The sequence below is a fragment of the Pungitius pungitius genome, chromosome 13, assembly GCF_949316345.1.
Source record: "Pungitius pungitius chromosome 13, fPunPun2.1, whole genome shotgun sequence".
Classification (NCBI taxonomy): Eukaryota; Metazoa; Chordata; class Actinopteri; order Perciformes; family Gasterosteidae; genus Pungitius; species Pungitius pungitius.
The window spans coordinates 2,638,735-2,655,413 of NC_084912.1; the positions used below are offsets into that span (position 1 = coordinate 2,638,735).

The 16,679-nt window shown below is 48.3% G+C and overlaps 1 protein-coding gene across 1 annotated transcript in view; it reads right to left on the reverse strand.

Moving 5' to 3' along the window:
• Positions 1 to 14,633: 14,633 nt before the first annotated feature.
• atrnl1a (attractin-like 1a) overlaps positions 14,634 to 16,679 on the reverse strand; it is a 76,077-nt gene continuing 74,031 nt past the window's right edge. The window contains 1 exon segment of the mRNA XM_062566560.1: positions 14,634 to 14,904. Coding sequence (XP_062422544.1) covers positions 14,643 to 14,904 — 262 coding nt within the window. The 3' untranslated portion in view covers positions 14,634 to 14,642.

Genomic DNA, 16,679 nt, shown 5'->3' on the forward strand with positions numbered 1-16,679 from the left:
TGGTCAGACTAAACATCCAATGGAGATCAACCATCTCTATTCTTTAAATGTAGAGATGGATGCGTTGAGTTAAATATCGTAGTGACCTGGTCCTCTAAATCACCACCCGCTAACAGAAACAGGGCCGGGGGGGTTAGAAGGGGAGAAAAAGTGGGGCCTTTTCAAGGGTCGTCCATTATATGCTATCACATTAGCCCTCATCACTGGCCTGCTCCGACAGCCGTCATCTATTCCCATTCTCCACAGGCCAACGCACACAGACACACAAACAACAGGACATAACTGGGCTGTGTGTGTGTGTGTCTGTGTGTGTGTCTGCGTCCTCGTCTCATCCGTCTCCCCCTCCTCCCCCAGCAGCTGGAGTCGATCTGCCCTCCTCTCAAGTTCCACCCACGTGGTGTTTTCTAATAATTACGCATCATCACGGTGAAGGAGGACGCATTTCTTCCTTAAGGTATGAACCCGTTTGTCTCTGTACAGAATACCTGTGTGTGTGTGTGTAGGTGTGTGTGTGTGTGTGTGTGTGTGTGTGTTCAGCCACAGGTGGTTCTGATTATCGCCACTGACGGCCGGATTTACAAGATTTAAACAACCGTACATCCCTGTGACCACAGTCACTCCCACACACACACACACACACACACACACACACACTAAGCAAACACACACTGTACACGGACCCCTTGTCTCTCTCATTGTTGTCTCTCTCGTTCTCTCTCTCCCACACACACACACACACACACACACACACACACACAAATAAACACACACGCACGCGGTCCCTTTGTTTCCTTGGGAACGCGGTTCATCCCGTCCATTTAGTCCATTTAGCCGAGCATCCCATTAGCACCAACCTCCCATCTGTCTGCCGGGCCCCCAGAGGGGCTCCACTGTGTGCGTCTGATCCCACGAGTGTGTACGACTGCGCTGGTGTTTGTGCAAATGGAAAATGTGAGTGTGTGTGTGTGTTGGGTCTATGCTGCCTTCTGATCGCCGAACTCCGCAAACGAATCGGGTAACAGACCGTCATCATCGGTTCTGACCTCTCTCCGATTGGTCGGCTGGCCACATTCTCCTCTGCTAGTCACCCCCCCCCCCCCCCCCCCCTCCCGCCCCCCCCTCCGGGGGCAGGCGGGCCAGCTGACTGCCACTTCCTGTCCCGCGCCCAATTACACCGCGTCAACAAAGCGGCGCCGCGCGGCGGAGGTCGAGGAGAGCGACCTTCCTTAATGAGATGGTCACGTCTTGGTGATGTCGCCATGTGAGGAGATGTTTAATCATTCCGGGCCCGACTCGCTGTCAGATGTGATTTGATTCACTTTGAAACAACTTCATGCCATGGTGCACGTAAAATAAACTCAGTGGAGGTGTCTGTGACCTATCAGCGTTGCTTCCAATCATCCAATCGGATGTTTCTGGCTTTTAGGAACAAATAAATAAAACATCCATAAACATGGATTTTTGATTTAATGATTTCAGCACCCGTTTTTGCTTTCTTGTCCCTCCAAACTGTCGAGTGTCACAACATTGATCGTCATTTTTTCGAAAAACAACGATGGTGTTTCTGTCCCGCTGGGAGTCTGCGTCGCCGTGGCAACATGACGGCCTGGAGAGGACGCCACGGTCAGGAATTTCAGTACTTTGCCCACTGATGGATTCTTGTTACATCACAACCGTGCAAGTCTCCACAGCTGTGTAGATGAGATCAAGATGAAGGTTGAGTTGAAACGCTGGGGGGGGGGGGGGCAGGAGTTATAGATGAGAGGTGTGATACCCATTAAAAATAGGACCATGTTCATAATTGCTGTTAACTTGCTTCATGCTGCATAATGCTGAGTTGTTAAAGTGTGAAACCTGGGTGTGGAACTGCAGAGTTCGCCAACACACACAACTCATCAAGTCAGAGTGTGCACTTGTGTGTGTGTGTGTGTGTGTGCGTGCGCGCGTGAGTAAACTTACACTGTGTCTGTGCGTGACCAAGTCAGCAACTTCAGCGCCAAACCTGCAGGCCTCATCTGGAGATCTTTTTAACAAGGAGCCGCTCAATCAATCTCTGATCGATAACTACCCGGAGCCGGGCCAACGCCGAGCTGTGTTCGCGTGTGTGTGTGTGTGTGTGATTCAGCCATGGAGGCAACGCGCTGACCCCGATGGGCCTCGGTTCGGTGCGGCGTGCCAGCCGTGGAAATGAAAAACCAGCCAGCGTCCCTCGACCGTCCGTGAGGGAGGAGTCGATAGAATAAACAATTATTCTGAGACAGAGAGACGGTGGGATGGGGGGGGGGGGGGGGGGGGGGGATTCAAGAGCAAAGAGGGGGGTTTTTTTGCCAATAAAGAAGCCAGCGCAGCACTATTGCAGATTGGTGTGGAGCTTAAGTACACAGGATGGAGGCATCAAAGAGACACGCAACAACAACAACAACAACTGATCACGCAGCGGTGTGCAGTGAAAGGGTTTCTCTGCTGCTCGTTTGATTGAGTCAAACGACACCTTATTACAGCAACAACAAAAAAAAATCCGGCTTCCAGATTAGTCCGAATGTGTGTGATGGGAGTTCCACACCAAACAAAGATTAAAAAATAAATAAATCAAATGTGCAAATTGTTTTTCCAAGATTTTTGTACGCTTTTAACGAGTCTGGTTCCTCATTGTTATTGTTGAGTTATTTGTTTGTTTACTTGTAACTTGACAGCTTTGTTAATGAGAATCCCTGCAGGTGAGATACGGCTCGATGAGGAGATGAAAGCATCCGCGTGAACACGTGTAATCCCTTCGTGTTCGGTTCACTTTCGGCGAAGCGCGTTTGTGCGTCTGCAGCAGTGCGCCATGTGTGTTTATTGTAATTCCTTTGCCCCGCGGCCTCGAGTAGCGGCTCATTATCCGAGGCCGATTCCCATCTTCGGTCCCTCGAGGGCCGCTACAATCACAAGATCATCGATTCGCTCCGCTCCCCAGAACAACGGATGCTGGGTAAAACCTTGATGGAAAAGATTTCCAAACCTTCCCATGAAACTTAAATTAATGCGTGTGTCAAACCGGTGGCGTTTGTTCACTTTCGTCACCTCTATGGTGAAGACACATTCCCATGGGTGCAGCGCAGGGCCGGACAGGTGCTCCACCTTCTGAGCACCTGAACCTGAATTAAAAGGTATTCTGTGTATTACATGCTCTGTGATTTCTTAATGATCAAAGGCCTTTTAAACATTGAGGTTTGAACATTATTGACCACAAAACCCCTTTATTTTTACATGATAATATTAATCATCTGTTTAATTTAGTGCCAACGATCTCAATTGACTTTTACTCGGGGTGCGCCCATCGAGGAGGGAGGGGGGGGGCGGGGGGTCTGTGCTTCAGTCATTACGCTCAAGGAAAACGTATCAAACACTTTTTGGGCGTATCTAGGCATATCAGTGCATTCCTTGTCCTTTGTACAGCTGTGAATTTCTAAAGGATTCCGAAGATTTGTCATTTTTACCACCACACGATGGCCCTTTAAAGCACAAATGGAGAGTAGAGGAGGAGAGAGAGAGAAGCAGATCTATGTGCTGAAGCAAAGCAATAAAGTAGCCACGTTTTGTGCTGCACGGAAACCTTTCGGTGCCTTTGTTCCAAACCATTAATAAACAAAGCACTAACGCACATCCATTCATCTTACCCAAAGCCTGATGTTAACTAACAGCAAACCCATTGTTGGAAAACCTCACCATCCAGCGTGAAAAATAACCCATTTTCTCACACTATGCTAGGTTTTGAGCAAAGCCTTTTATTTTGATAGAGTAAAGTAGCACCTTTCATGAAGGGAGAAACATTGATATATATCAATTGCAGTCATCTGCTCCCTTGGTTTCGACGGGGAAATGACCTGCTGCTGCTGCTGCTGCTGGTTCTATTGATCCGATGTGACCATACAATCATTTCCAGAGACACCACTTACCAGAAGAACTGCAGCACCGCTCCTCTGATCGAACGCCCGACGGCTCTACGGGACGAGGATGCAAGTCAAAAAGGACGAGCGCCTGTTCCAGAGGGAAAGCGCATGTTGGGGATCTTCTTCAGGTGTAAACTCGAAGCCCATCTTTACCACAGCGGTGAGACAATGATCGCTTGAATCTCATCTTGTCGCTTTGGGGTATTTGTTGGAAAGGTGTTGTGTGAGGACCACGTCGTCGCAAACGATGCCCGAGAACCGCGGCTCGCAGAACTAGCCGAAATGCGCTTCAAGCTGTGCTTCTTGGGGATAATTAGCCGAGCGGGAGAGACAATCGGCTACTTGTAACGTCTTCTCATGTCCTCTATGGAGACGTCGGGCGGATGGAGGGACAAGTACTCCCCCTTAAATGGGTAATTGACTGATGAGGAGCAGTCGTCCTTCCGTCCGATTGGGCAATTGACTCGGGGACAGGGTGCGCTCTCGGTGTTTGATTGGCCTCAGGAGGAGGGGGGGGCGAGGGGGGGGGGGGGGGGGGGGGGGGTCCCCTTCGAGAAGCTCCGAGTGTCACTCCAGACACTCGGACGTCTCTACTCGGCTGCAATCACCTTCCCCCCCCCCCCCTCTGCGGGTCCTTCCCCCGACAGGCGTGCACGTGCGACGTCCCCCCCCCCCCACCCCTGAGGGTCCAACGTCATTGAAGAAGAGTAGCAAACAAGTCTTCTTCAGCAAGTTGTTAGGAGACAGGAGACCGCTGCTGCATACGGTTCAATGTGTAGTTTAAAAACAGAAAAAAACTGTATGGAAGGTATTCAAGAGGCCAAACTGGGGCCCACAATAACCGGCCTCAATACAAAGTTGACCAAACACATTAAAAAAATCTTTAAAATGACATGGTAGAGGAAGTTGGCATTAAAAAAAATGAATGTTAATAGTCAAACATCAGGCAAGAAAAGTTATTCACGACGAGAAATGATTCTGATCTCAATCAGGATCTTCATCCAAAATGATCCTGGAAATAATGACCAAAACGATGGCTTCCCATTTCCATAAGAAACATTTTTGTATTGAAAAACAAACTTTGTAACTGAAAAAAAAAGAGTAAAATGTATGCTATGTAGTCATGGAGAAGGACAAACTTTGGTGCTTTACCCTGCGTGGCTTTGTTGACTAAATTTGAGAGATAATCTCTTTGGTTGATAATTATTAAACGTAATTACATCAGAAACATTAGAACACATAAAAGAATACACAAAAAGAGGTCTTTTATGCCGCACTTTGCGAACTCATTTCCATCCGGTCCTTGAGCAGCTGAAACAAAATGTGACACGGAACTATTGCGTAATTATTGCTTAATTATTATTGCTTAATTATCTTCAGTCATTCAAAGGAGAAATTTCTTTGTGAGAGTCCAACTTTTAAAAGCCCTCATTTTTTCTATTGAAGCTTTTACATTCATTTCATTAGATATCAACCACAATGTCACACCTTTTGAATCATCTTTTGGATATTAAATGTCATTATTTCTGTTTGGCGGCTCGGATCTTGAAAGCCCCCGATGGCTGAAATGTTAATAAGGCAGCTAATAAAAGGAAAGACGCGTCACGGCTGGCTTCTCAGCTGCAGGGGCTCTGTTGTTTGTTTTCAAGCGCTAATAATGGCTGCTCAGACTTATAATTATGAACTTAGTGAGGTGAGGAAATTACTGGTGATGAATAGACAGCAGGGGACCAGATTGTTGGAAGGCACGAATCAAAGTCTGTCCCTGACTCACTCCGCTGACGGGAGGTTGAAAATGAAATGGGGGAAAAAAAACAAACAAAAACAAAAACAAAGTCATCTGTGGCAGAATACAACAAGCAGAGCGCCGAGCTTTAACGTCTCATCTTTAGGTCGGGAGGAGAAACGCCGCCAGTGATGTCACCTTCATCCTGTGTTTGGTCTCTGAGGCGTAAACACCTTTTTCCCCCTTTATCTCCTTTGCTTTCATTCTCTCTCACTGAACCACCACCTGCACCACCCGCGTCCCTCCTCTCCATCCCTCCATGCCTCTCCCCACCCCCGTGGGAGGCGCGATCCGGGACCTTTTATTTACATCCTCGTTCATTCACTCGTTCACGGTACACACGGTGCGTAACGCTGAGGTCACGGCGACCTTTTACCTTCACATTCTAAACGTTATATATAAGCTTCCAACAGACCCCCCCCCCCCCCCCCCCCCCCCCTCCTCCCCCCAAAATCCCGTCAGTTCACTTTGTGCTTAGCATGTGACGTGATGTTAATTAAAGGCCGTTTAGCGTTCTGCTTAGAAACGGATGCTACGCATTAAATGTGAATTAAACAGAGAAAATGAATTCCCCGCGTTAGCATCGTTTTGTTGGGAGGGTTCAAAGCGACAAAACAGTTGTGATGTGAAAACATCCTCATGAGAGGCGATAAGGACGTAGCTGGGGATTGCATTCAATTTGTTTCAGTGGTGAGGGGATTTTTATCTTTTAAACGGCGCCGTTTACTGATTTGAGATATTTGAGTTACGCCGAGTCGGAGATAAATGACCTCTGATGACGTCATAGCGATGTCGTCAAGGTGAGCCGGCATCGGAGATGTTGAATGGGTAACAAACTGCGGCGGTTAAAAGATGTTCCCTATTACAGGAAAGAAGGAGATCAAGGTGCATGATGGGAAAAAAGTCATGTGGGAGTTCATCCCAAACTGGGGACAAAAAGTGTTCCCGAAATTCAACTCTTTACACATAGGGGTTCTTTTTATATATTTAGAAAGATTAAATTGTAAGATGATAAAATATATTATGTATAATTTGCTGTATTTTTTGGCGATGCTTTAAGTTATATTTATGTTAAGTAAAATACAATAAATTGGTAGACTATAACCTCTAATATGTGAGAATTATATCTTTATTTAAATATTTTCTTGAAACAATATAACAAGTAAGACTTTTAAGGACAAATTTAAGGTAAAAACATGTCGACAGTACTGTTGGATGTTATGAAATATTGTGTGTCTTGGGCCTGTAAGGTATATTGTACTTAAGGCTATTCTTCTTCATCAAAACATCACTCAAACGCATGTTTAATAACTGGGTGATAGATGAACGTATTTTATTCCGCAGCCTGAATGTTACGGCAGGTTGATTAAAGCATGAAGATATTTTCTTTCTTTTTAAAAAAGGACCATGAATCACTGTTCATCGTCTGAAACTATAATCCATTGCGCTGCCGGGACACATTTTTCACTGTGAAATAGAGTAAATGCTTTGAGCCTTATGTGGTGTTCTTTGGTGTGGAGGCCTGAGCCTTCTCCACATCTCATTAATCACAGGAAGTCGTCTCTCTCTTTCCCTTCCTCCTGTTACCTCGCCAGCTTCTGAACAAAAATACACTTCAGTCATCAAATGTTACAGTTTGAACTTTTCTCTCTTGGTCTCGTTCCATCTTTGCACTATTGTTTTAGTAAGTTCATGCACTTTAATATCATTTTGGTTTTATGTACACATCTGTTTTTTCTTTACGTGCTGCTGTAGCCCAAAAATGTCCCTGCTGGATTAATAAAGCATCTGTTCCTACACACCTCTTTTTATTTGCTAAAAAGTTTCAATAGTTCAATTTCAGAAAGAGAGAGAGAGAAAAAGAGAGAGAGAGAAAGAGAGAGAGAGAGAGAGAGAGAGAGCTGTGCTTTTCCGTTTTAATGAAGACAACAAAGCTTTTTGCGTCATTAAGTGTCACATAATTAAAGAGAGAAGAGACTTGAGTGTTTGATTAAAAGAGCTTTTGTCTAAAATACACCCTCAAATGCATCCACGCACACACGCGCACACACACACACACACACAGAGACACAAACAAACAGACACACACTCCAATAAGTACACAAACACACAGCTCACATCTCTTTCCTGAGGTAATGACGCCAACAGCAACGGCTGAGAGCGGTTCAACTTTATCAGAAAACACACTCTCTCTCCCTAAGACACACACACACGCACACAGGCCCGTGTCCCCGTGGGGGGTTAATGCCATCTCCGTCTGCCTGATTGTAGTGGCTCTTTCGCCCCTGGAGACTTTTCCACTCGTCTAGTTGCACTTCTTTATCGGCTCTTCCTCCCTGCGTGCACGCTGGATCAAACACACGGGGTGTGAGTCTGCACACCGAGTGAGAGACGACAACGCGACAACGCCGGGAGCCGCTCCAGAACGGGAAAAATACAAGAGGCCGCAGGGACGTTTGGGGGAATCACGGGACCTCAATGTGTAAACGCTTTTGAGGCTTCATGCTACTCAGGAAATAAGGAATTGAACAGACGTTTCTCTCTGCGGTCTGAGGGTTTACGAGGGAAGTTAAACGAGTAGCTGTGTGTGTGTGTGTGTGTGTGTGTGTGTGTGTGTGTGTGTGTGTGTGTGTGTGTGTGTGTGTGTTTAATCAAATGATCCGAGTCCACCAGCTGCTCCGGTCAGGGGCCTCCGTCCATCACCTGTGGGACGACCTCCTCAAAGAGTCTCACGGCCCGAGGATGGACCCAGAGTCAGGAGCCGTTTCCTCTCCTCACAGACACCTACTTCCTGCACGACTGAGAGCTCGAGCTCATCTACTTCACCCCAGAGTGGATCTTCACACCGCGCCCATAAAAAATAAACTATAAAGCATGAAAGAGGAGTTTTAATTCTGTCCTAAACGCCATAAAAGAGCAAGTGCCACTTCTCATATATTTGGTCGAGTTTATGGACGATGAAAATCAAAGAGGATGACAAATGATTATTTACAGAAGCCTAAAAGAGATTAAAAAAAAAAGTAAACTCATCCGCATCCCGAACGGACGTGGTTTTCGGTTTAAATAAGTCTCTGTCCTCTCCATCAACGCCCTCCGAAGAGTCCTCTTCCGCCATATTAAACCAATCCCACGTGTTCGATTAAGAACCATTAATTTGTCCAAACCGCGTTCCCACTCGAGCCCTCGGAGGCTTTTTAAATCACGAGCAATAACTCTGCCACCGCAGCGCTCTGCCTACATCGCCGAGCCAACCACTCAGCCCGAGAGGGGGGGGGGGGGGACTGAAGAGGCGCGCTCCGCTCCCACCTGTCCCACAGGTGAGCGGGGCGAGGCGGGACCGCTGATGAAAGATGAGCTCGTTGTTCAAAGTGATGCAATGTCAATACCGGCCCTTATATATTATAAGGATATTTTTTTCATCTGCTTCATCTACATTGCTGTTTATCGTTGTCTGATCTTCTTCGGGGTCCTAAAATTGACTCGCCGCTGTGTGTGCAGGTGCTGGTCTGCACATTATCAGTATGTGAGCACGAGAGGAAGAGGACGAGAGGAAGGGCGAGAGAGTCTCTCATTAGAGACGTCGATTGTCTTCCTGGCGGTGGAGTCACTCCGGGCGTTTCTGGTTGCCATGGACACCGTTTGTGTTTCAAACGTGATGGAGAAGACATCAACGCGAGAACAATTCGCAACACACACACACACACACACACAGCTCTGGTTCAGACGTTAAATAGGTCTCAAGAGTATCACAGGAAGTGAGAGAAAGTCACTCGACGCTCTTGAGAGACGGAAGCAAACCTTCATTTCCTGGTCGAACGCGACACGAAGCGTCTCACATTCCAACACAAAGTGTGTGTGAGCACAAACCCCGACGTCGAGAGCTTCGACTTGAGTTCAGCGTGTTACGCAAAGCGCTCCCCCCCCCCCGAGAACACAGCTCCTTGTTGTTCCGAGTGGGAACAAGCGGACGGGTCCCCGAGCGGACGCCTGCTTCGCTCAGCTGCTCAAGTGACGCTTTAAAGGGGATATAAAAAAAAAAAAAAAACAATAACAACCGTACTTACACTCTAAAAAGTTTCCTGTTAAACTTTGACCTTAATGTCGTTTAAAGCCCCTAAAATGCATTACTTCAATATAACGTTTATGATATTATGCTTCCACAAGTTTTTTGCGTGTTTTTAGATATTTGCATATTTTATCTCTACTGCGGCAAACATCTGGATTACAAGCTAAGCTAACATCAAAGTGAGGCAGAACTTCACTGAGAACGTTTCGAATGTGGAATCAAACTAATTGAGTGTTTTACCGTGTCCGAGGCCCCTGAAAGCACGCTTCCAGTATTTTGATGCAATAACACACCTGCAGTAATCACTTTGAAAACCTTGATCTGAAAAGCACTGAGGACTATACGGCCCTCATCCACAGTGTGTATTCTGCAGAATGTGTGTGTGTGTGTGCCTCCAGTTTAGGAAAAGCTCCTCAGAGCAGGATTAGGATCATCATTGTCCACTGGTTTATGATGGGACCAGGATTACGTTACGGACAAAGATATGTTTAGCAACACATAGCAGAAACTTGCACACCCCCAGCGGCCCTTTATGCAGAGGTAGGAGGGGGGGCTTTAACACTCTGGGGCTCCACTGCAATGACTTTATCTGCACCGTATGAATTCAAAATTCACGAGACGTTGCTGGGGTTTGGCTTTGATCTGGGTTCTTTATGCATGCGGATCACTCCGTGGGGTTTGGATACGAGGCGACAGGTTACTCGTCTTCTAGGAGCGTTCGACAGAGACGACGTGTTCACTACCAGCTGGTTTGTGAGACTAAAGCTGCCAACACGTCCTGTGCTGTTTTACTCCCCTTGGACTCACACAAACTGTCCTTTTTTGGGGGGGGGGGGATTGTGAGCACGATATCAACATATTTGTTCCTTTTAGGTTTTACACATGTCAGTCGCTCCGGGAGAAAAATCACTGTTTCAAGTGAGCAGAACCTCTGTGGTCCCACCACAGCCGCGGCAAGAAAGACCCCGAGAAACACAACCAGGTGGTTGAGTGAAAACAGAGGGGGGGGGGGGGATATTAACACAGACACACGGCCTACGGCACTTTCCAGTAAAAAAAAATCCTAAATGGAGCAGACAGACAAACCAAAAAAATTGAGAAATATCTCAACCACCATATGGCTCCAGGGAGATGTCATTGCTGTGCACCCCCCCGCCACCCCCCGTTCCCAGTTATTTGACGCTTGTCTCTCATTCGGGCGCGTTTGAAGTCAGCTGGTGGCCGCGTGGAGCAACACGAGCAGCGTGATGGAGGAAGCAGCGCGACGGAGGAGGCAGCGCGACGGAGGAGGCAGCGCGACGGAGGAGGCAGCGTTCCAGCGCATCGCTGCTCTTCACGTTTAAGGCCGCTCTCCTCTCAGTGAGACCTTTGCGCTGTGCTTTACACACACATTGGTACACAAAGAGAAGCAGCCAAGCTCTCTAAGGGCCTGCTGCGTAAAACACCTAATCATCATCAACACACGATGCAAACAGTGTGGAGAGTCTTTTGGATCTAGAAGACGTGGTAAATGTGTGACCTCTTTTCTTTCGAAGTGATTTGCTTAATTGGTCAAGGCCTGTGATTTTGTAGCCAGTGAATAAACCGTGTGTTTGTGCGGTGGTTAATGTGACTGTAGAGGCAGTCCGTGGAGTTCGGGGGGGGGGGGGGAGTCAAAGGCAGCGCGGTGGCTTGTTGTGTGTGTGTCTGTGTGTGTGTGTGCTTCCCTTTGATTTGTTTACACAGCGGCCGTCCATTGACACCCAGCCGTGCTTGGCCACATTAAACCTCTTCTCCTAATCTGCCACCTCGATTAATACCAGACAAAAAAAAAAACATGCGTAGTGTGCAGCGCACACACAAAAACACAGATGCACAGAAACAGGACAGTGCTTCGGCATTCACTGGTCCAGACATTCTAATCTCTCCAGCTGCAGATAGCTGCCAAAGACAATCAGAGCACAGTGTTGTCTCGGTGGAACTCGGTGTAACAGGACAGTTAGGAGGGGGAGGGGGGGGGGGAGCCTTTATTTTGGAAAACAAAAAGCCACCAGAACCGTCGGCGGTCACATTGGATGAGTCCAACATCGCCTAATTTCTGTCTTAATAAACGCCTCTTGGTTCAGGAACCCCGTAATCTGTCACTACCTTCCACTAAAAGGCCCTTAAAGCACCTTTACTCGTCGCCCGGCAGTAGTCGGATTTACACCGTGAGAGACCTCTGGAGAGCATTTACAGCGGCGTAATGAGCTCCCCGGGTCGGCTGAGCGGACGCATCGCAGCGCCGACAAGGCTTAGACAAACAAAACCACCTCCAAACCCCAACTTTAATCCAGCTCTCTTCATTATGCTGCGACTTGTCACCCTCCTGTAATGCACAGTGGAATATCCCAGAGTGCAATCCCATAATGAGCGTAGGGGGGAGGGGGGGGGGGAAGTGATACAACATGTTAATTGCTTTGCGCAAGACTAACACGGACGTCTAATTTAAGGCGCATTTATGGAGGGGGGGGCGGGGGTTCTGTGTGTGTGTGTGTGTGTGGACGACAGCAGAGGTCAGGAGACGAGGCCCCACCCGAATCATCGCTACGAGCCCTCAGCAGGGCCTCCGCCCATCGACTGAGGGAACGATCGACAAACAGACCGAGGGACGGAGGGACGGGTGGACAGAGACGTTTTATTGTTCGTCCTCCTGGTTTAGTGCTAACGTGTAGTGCTAACGTTTAAGCTAACGTTCAGCATTGCTCGTAAAATTCCAATCATGAATTATTATGACAAGTCCTCTGTCTGACACTCCTATTGTAATATTCCTGATGTTTCTAACCATAAAGACTTGGCTAACAATGCCCTAAAACGCTGTAAATAAGTTATTTGACACGAGAGATCAAAGAATGATGAAACGTTTATTCTGAAAAGTCAAGTGGGGGGAGGGGACCTCCATCTCGTCCCTCTGGTTGTCCGTCCGTCTTTCTCCTCGTCTTCTGACTTATTTATTCAGTCCAGAGGCGATATAAGCTTTGGACACACACACACACACACACTGTCTTCAGAGGGTTAACCCTATTATAGGACGCCAGGGAAGTGTCTCTGCGCATCAACATTAGAATTTCAAAGTAGCTTTTGATTGTTTGATCTCTTTTTCAAAAAAACGATTGTTGGTTATAAGAAAAATGAAGAAAAAAAAGCAATTAGCATAAAACTGCAGTTCTATTAATACGCAGCGTTCTCTGCGGTCCTGTGGCTGGTTGTGATTCATAATTAACAGTGAAGGAATCCCATTTTCACCTTCTGCCTCGGCTCCCCGCGTCGAGCCTCTCTCTGGGGGAGCGAGAGCAGCCAATCGGGAGACGCCGCGCGCCGCAGGAAACACTAGAAAGAGGCGCCGCGGCGTCGGGCATCGCCAGCTGACGAGGTGCTGCCACTCGGTTCGACGTCCTGTTCGTCTTCAGTCAAAAGGAAGCCGTGCAGCTCAAAGGGAGGATGAAGCCGTCTTCTACTGACTGGGGACGCGTCTCAGTGTGGAGACACAAAGACGCGTTCGTATCTACGTACGTTTGCTGTGCAATCCCCCCTCTGAAACACCGTATGTTACAATAACTACATCTGTATATTCGGTCAATCTTTATTGATCCATCTTTCTTCCGAGCGCCCCGAGGCACCTGACAACCACAGTTTATCTCCATGACAACGAGGCCGGCACTAAACGAGCCCGACGGGGGAGGGGGGGGGGGGGGGGGGGTCGGTGATGGAGGCGCGGCATTCGGGCTGCATGGATCGCAGGCGCACGAGGAAGAGGAGGAAGACTCCTCCGTCACGTGTGAGACCAGGATGCTCTCTCGTAACATAAGCCATATCCATCTGGCTTTAAAAAATATATATTTATTTGAAAAAAATGGTGTGTTTTCTTGGTTTCGGCAGCTTTTGAGGTGAACGAGAGGAGCTTTGTGTAATGTAACAGTCGAGTGGTGAAGAAAGTAAGTCAATTCTTTTTTCAGCTTGTCCGAGTACCGTCTCTGAGGAAAACGCTGTCTTTTTGTCTCCAGTCAGCCACGGCTTGAGCCGCCCTGAAGTGAGAGATCAGGCTTTAGAAGGTGATCCATTTGCTTCCTTTGTGCCATTCTGGATGAATTAATTATGAAAAGAAGCCACATTTACTGTACGTCATGACGAGTTCTCACACTGATGGTTCGTCCCTTTATTAGATCCCCTGTCGAGGAGACATTATAAGCAGCTGGAGACGACGCAGCACTGCGGTCTGTGCTGCGATATGAGAGCGGCTCTCGTGAATAATGCAGCCCGGGGGGGGGGGGGGGGCGGGGGGGGTCGACCGGCCTGCGGAGCCGTGATCCTCACGCGGGGAAAGTTCGAAATTCTATTTAAAAAGGGAGAGGGCACCTGGCCCGGCGTCACTGGTGGGGCGCGAGACAGATGATCACAACAAGGTCCGAATGTGCGACAAACCGACCGAGTGTATTAAAGCGCGACGGCTGAGAATCTGTGTCAGAACCAAGTGTCTGTGGGTTATTACTGAGAAGAGAAATGGAGTGTGTGTGTGTCTGTGTGTGTGTGTGTGTGTGTGTGTGTGTGTGTGTGCGCGCGTGAGGGGTCAGGAGCGAATACGGAACGACGCAGCATCTGTTGAGTCCTTCAGTGATGTATCACTCCATTCCGCTTCGCTTAGCGTCACTTCGTCTGAGTTAATTGGTTCATGAGGAGCACTAATTAAGGGGGGGCGGCCTTGTTTATCATCACGGCGACACTCGTTAAGCGGATATCTTTTATTTTTATTTTATCTTTCTTCAAGACCGGGGACTTTAACACACCCTTTACAACTGTGCAGGGGAGGGAGGGGGGGGGGGTGTCGAGTATACATTTACTTTCATGTTTGATGTGCCAGCTGCATCCAGCAGCTCGTGTGTAGCAGAGTGAAGCGAACACAGACAGCTCGACACAACTCAACGTGTGCCGTAAACAAATGTGTGCTGCTCATACGCAGGAAAACCTGTTTCCTCTCCACACACACACACACACACACACACACACACACGAGGAGGTGTCCTACCTCTCGACGGCGTGAGGCCCAGCAGGTCTGTTTGACCTTCCAAACCACAGCAGCGACCAGTAACAGAGACAGGAAGCAGCTGGAGGGGGGAGAGAGGGACGGTCGGTTAATTGGAGACCCACAATCCTTCAGGAACAAACACTGTCCAATACGCTCATTAAAGAATGGGATCGATCTAAATGTCTAAACGTTGAAATAAAGGCTGACAATCCAAATAGCCTTTAACGCTACAATAAGAAGTCCTGGGGTCCTGGTGGGAGGCACTAAACACAGTAAGAATAGTACATATATGTATGTGTATGTATATATATCTATATATATATAAAAAAGTAAAAAAAGAATTTATTTGGTATTAAAATGAAACCTTTCTACGACAATCGGAACCGCTCGATATCTTTAGACACATTCAACCTTTCAATGTGGCACCAGGTCAAAGGTCAGAGGTCAGAGGTAGAGAGCCTCTGCTTCAGGTTTCATTGGGATGCAAACTGTAAATATGATGAGGAAACCTCTGATGATTTCATGGAAATACAGCCCTAAACCACTGTGCTCCACATTATACAACTCAACCCAGGTCCTGTGTCTGCAGATCATATTATGTAATTGGCCTTAAAAAAACATGCAAAAAGGAAAACAATCGTCTTCCCACCCCATTTACTGCCCCCCCCGCCACCCCCACCTCCCCTCCCCTCGCCGCAGTTTCCGGAGAGCAAAGACGACCAAGGAGGGAGCAACTCTCCAAAGATTTGTGGCGAGATGCGAGACCGCGGTGACCACAGGCAGCTGGGGGTTCTAGGGCCGCCAAGGTCAACCAGCAACAAATAACAAGGTCTCATGTACACACACACACACACACACACACACACACACCAATGTCTGGAGGGCTATCAGTGATGTGGCTAAACACAAAGCTCCTCTCTCAACCAGAACTTCTGACGAGGGCTCAAAACAAGCGCGCCCAAAGATTTACCACCAGGAAGTCCCTGAGAAACTGCTGAGGACGGCAGCTCTGAAACAATCCTCCTCTTCATCTGTGTTTGCGCGCGCGTGTGTGTGTGTGTGTGTGTGCGCGATGTGTCACCGCGCGAAGGCGGCAGCATTGTAAAGGGCATCTCTGTTGTAATGAGCGTGGCATTTTCAGACCCAGTCTGCTGAAGAGGCTCCAGTCACGGCCTCTGGTGTCCACAGCCGACCTCTCGGCTGCACTCGGAGCCATCACAACCAGGAAACCCGACCCTCCCCCCCCCCCCCCCCCCCCCCTACCCCACACCGACCCCCGCGGGGATGAGGGCGAGATGCTCAATGCCGCTGGATGAAGAGCCTCCAGTTTCAAGAGTTTTTCAAGATGATGAAAAGCTTTCATTTAATGGACTCAAAAATGCCCCCACAAGGGACTTTATGGAACCCCCCCCCGCCACTGATAATGTCCTCTCATACCACAAGAAGTTTAGTCGCTTGAACCTGAACAAATACAGTCATCACCTCTGCTGTTGCAATCAAGCCCGACACCCCCCCCCCCCCCCCCCCCCATTCCGTCCCTATCACCTCGCCGAGCCATTAATGGGCCGTGGGGCGCGAGCTTAGCCCCCCCGAGCGATGGAGCGCGATGGCCAATTGTCGCTATTACCAAAGCATCAGGTAGAGGTATTTAGAGGGGGGGGGCGTGTCCACCGAGTCTCTTGATAGGTTGAAGGTTTGAGGTTGCTCCCCTGCAGGTAACAGCCGTCCAGCTGATTAAACGAAGAGGGGAGAGCGTGTACACGATTGAGTTCTTGCTCTCTTTTTTGCGCCGGGTTGCTTTACACAAGCAACAGGAGACATACAACACACACACATACACACACACACACACAC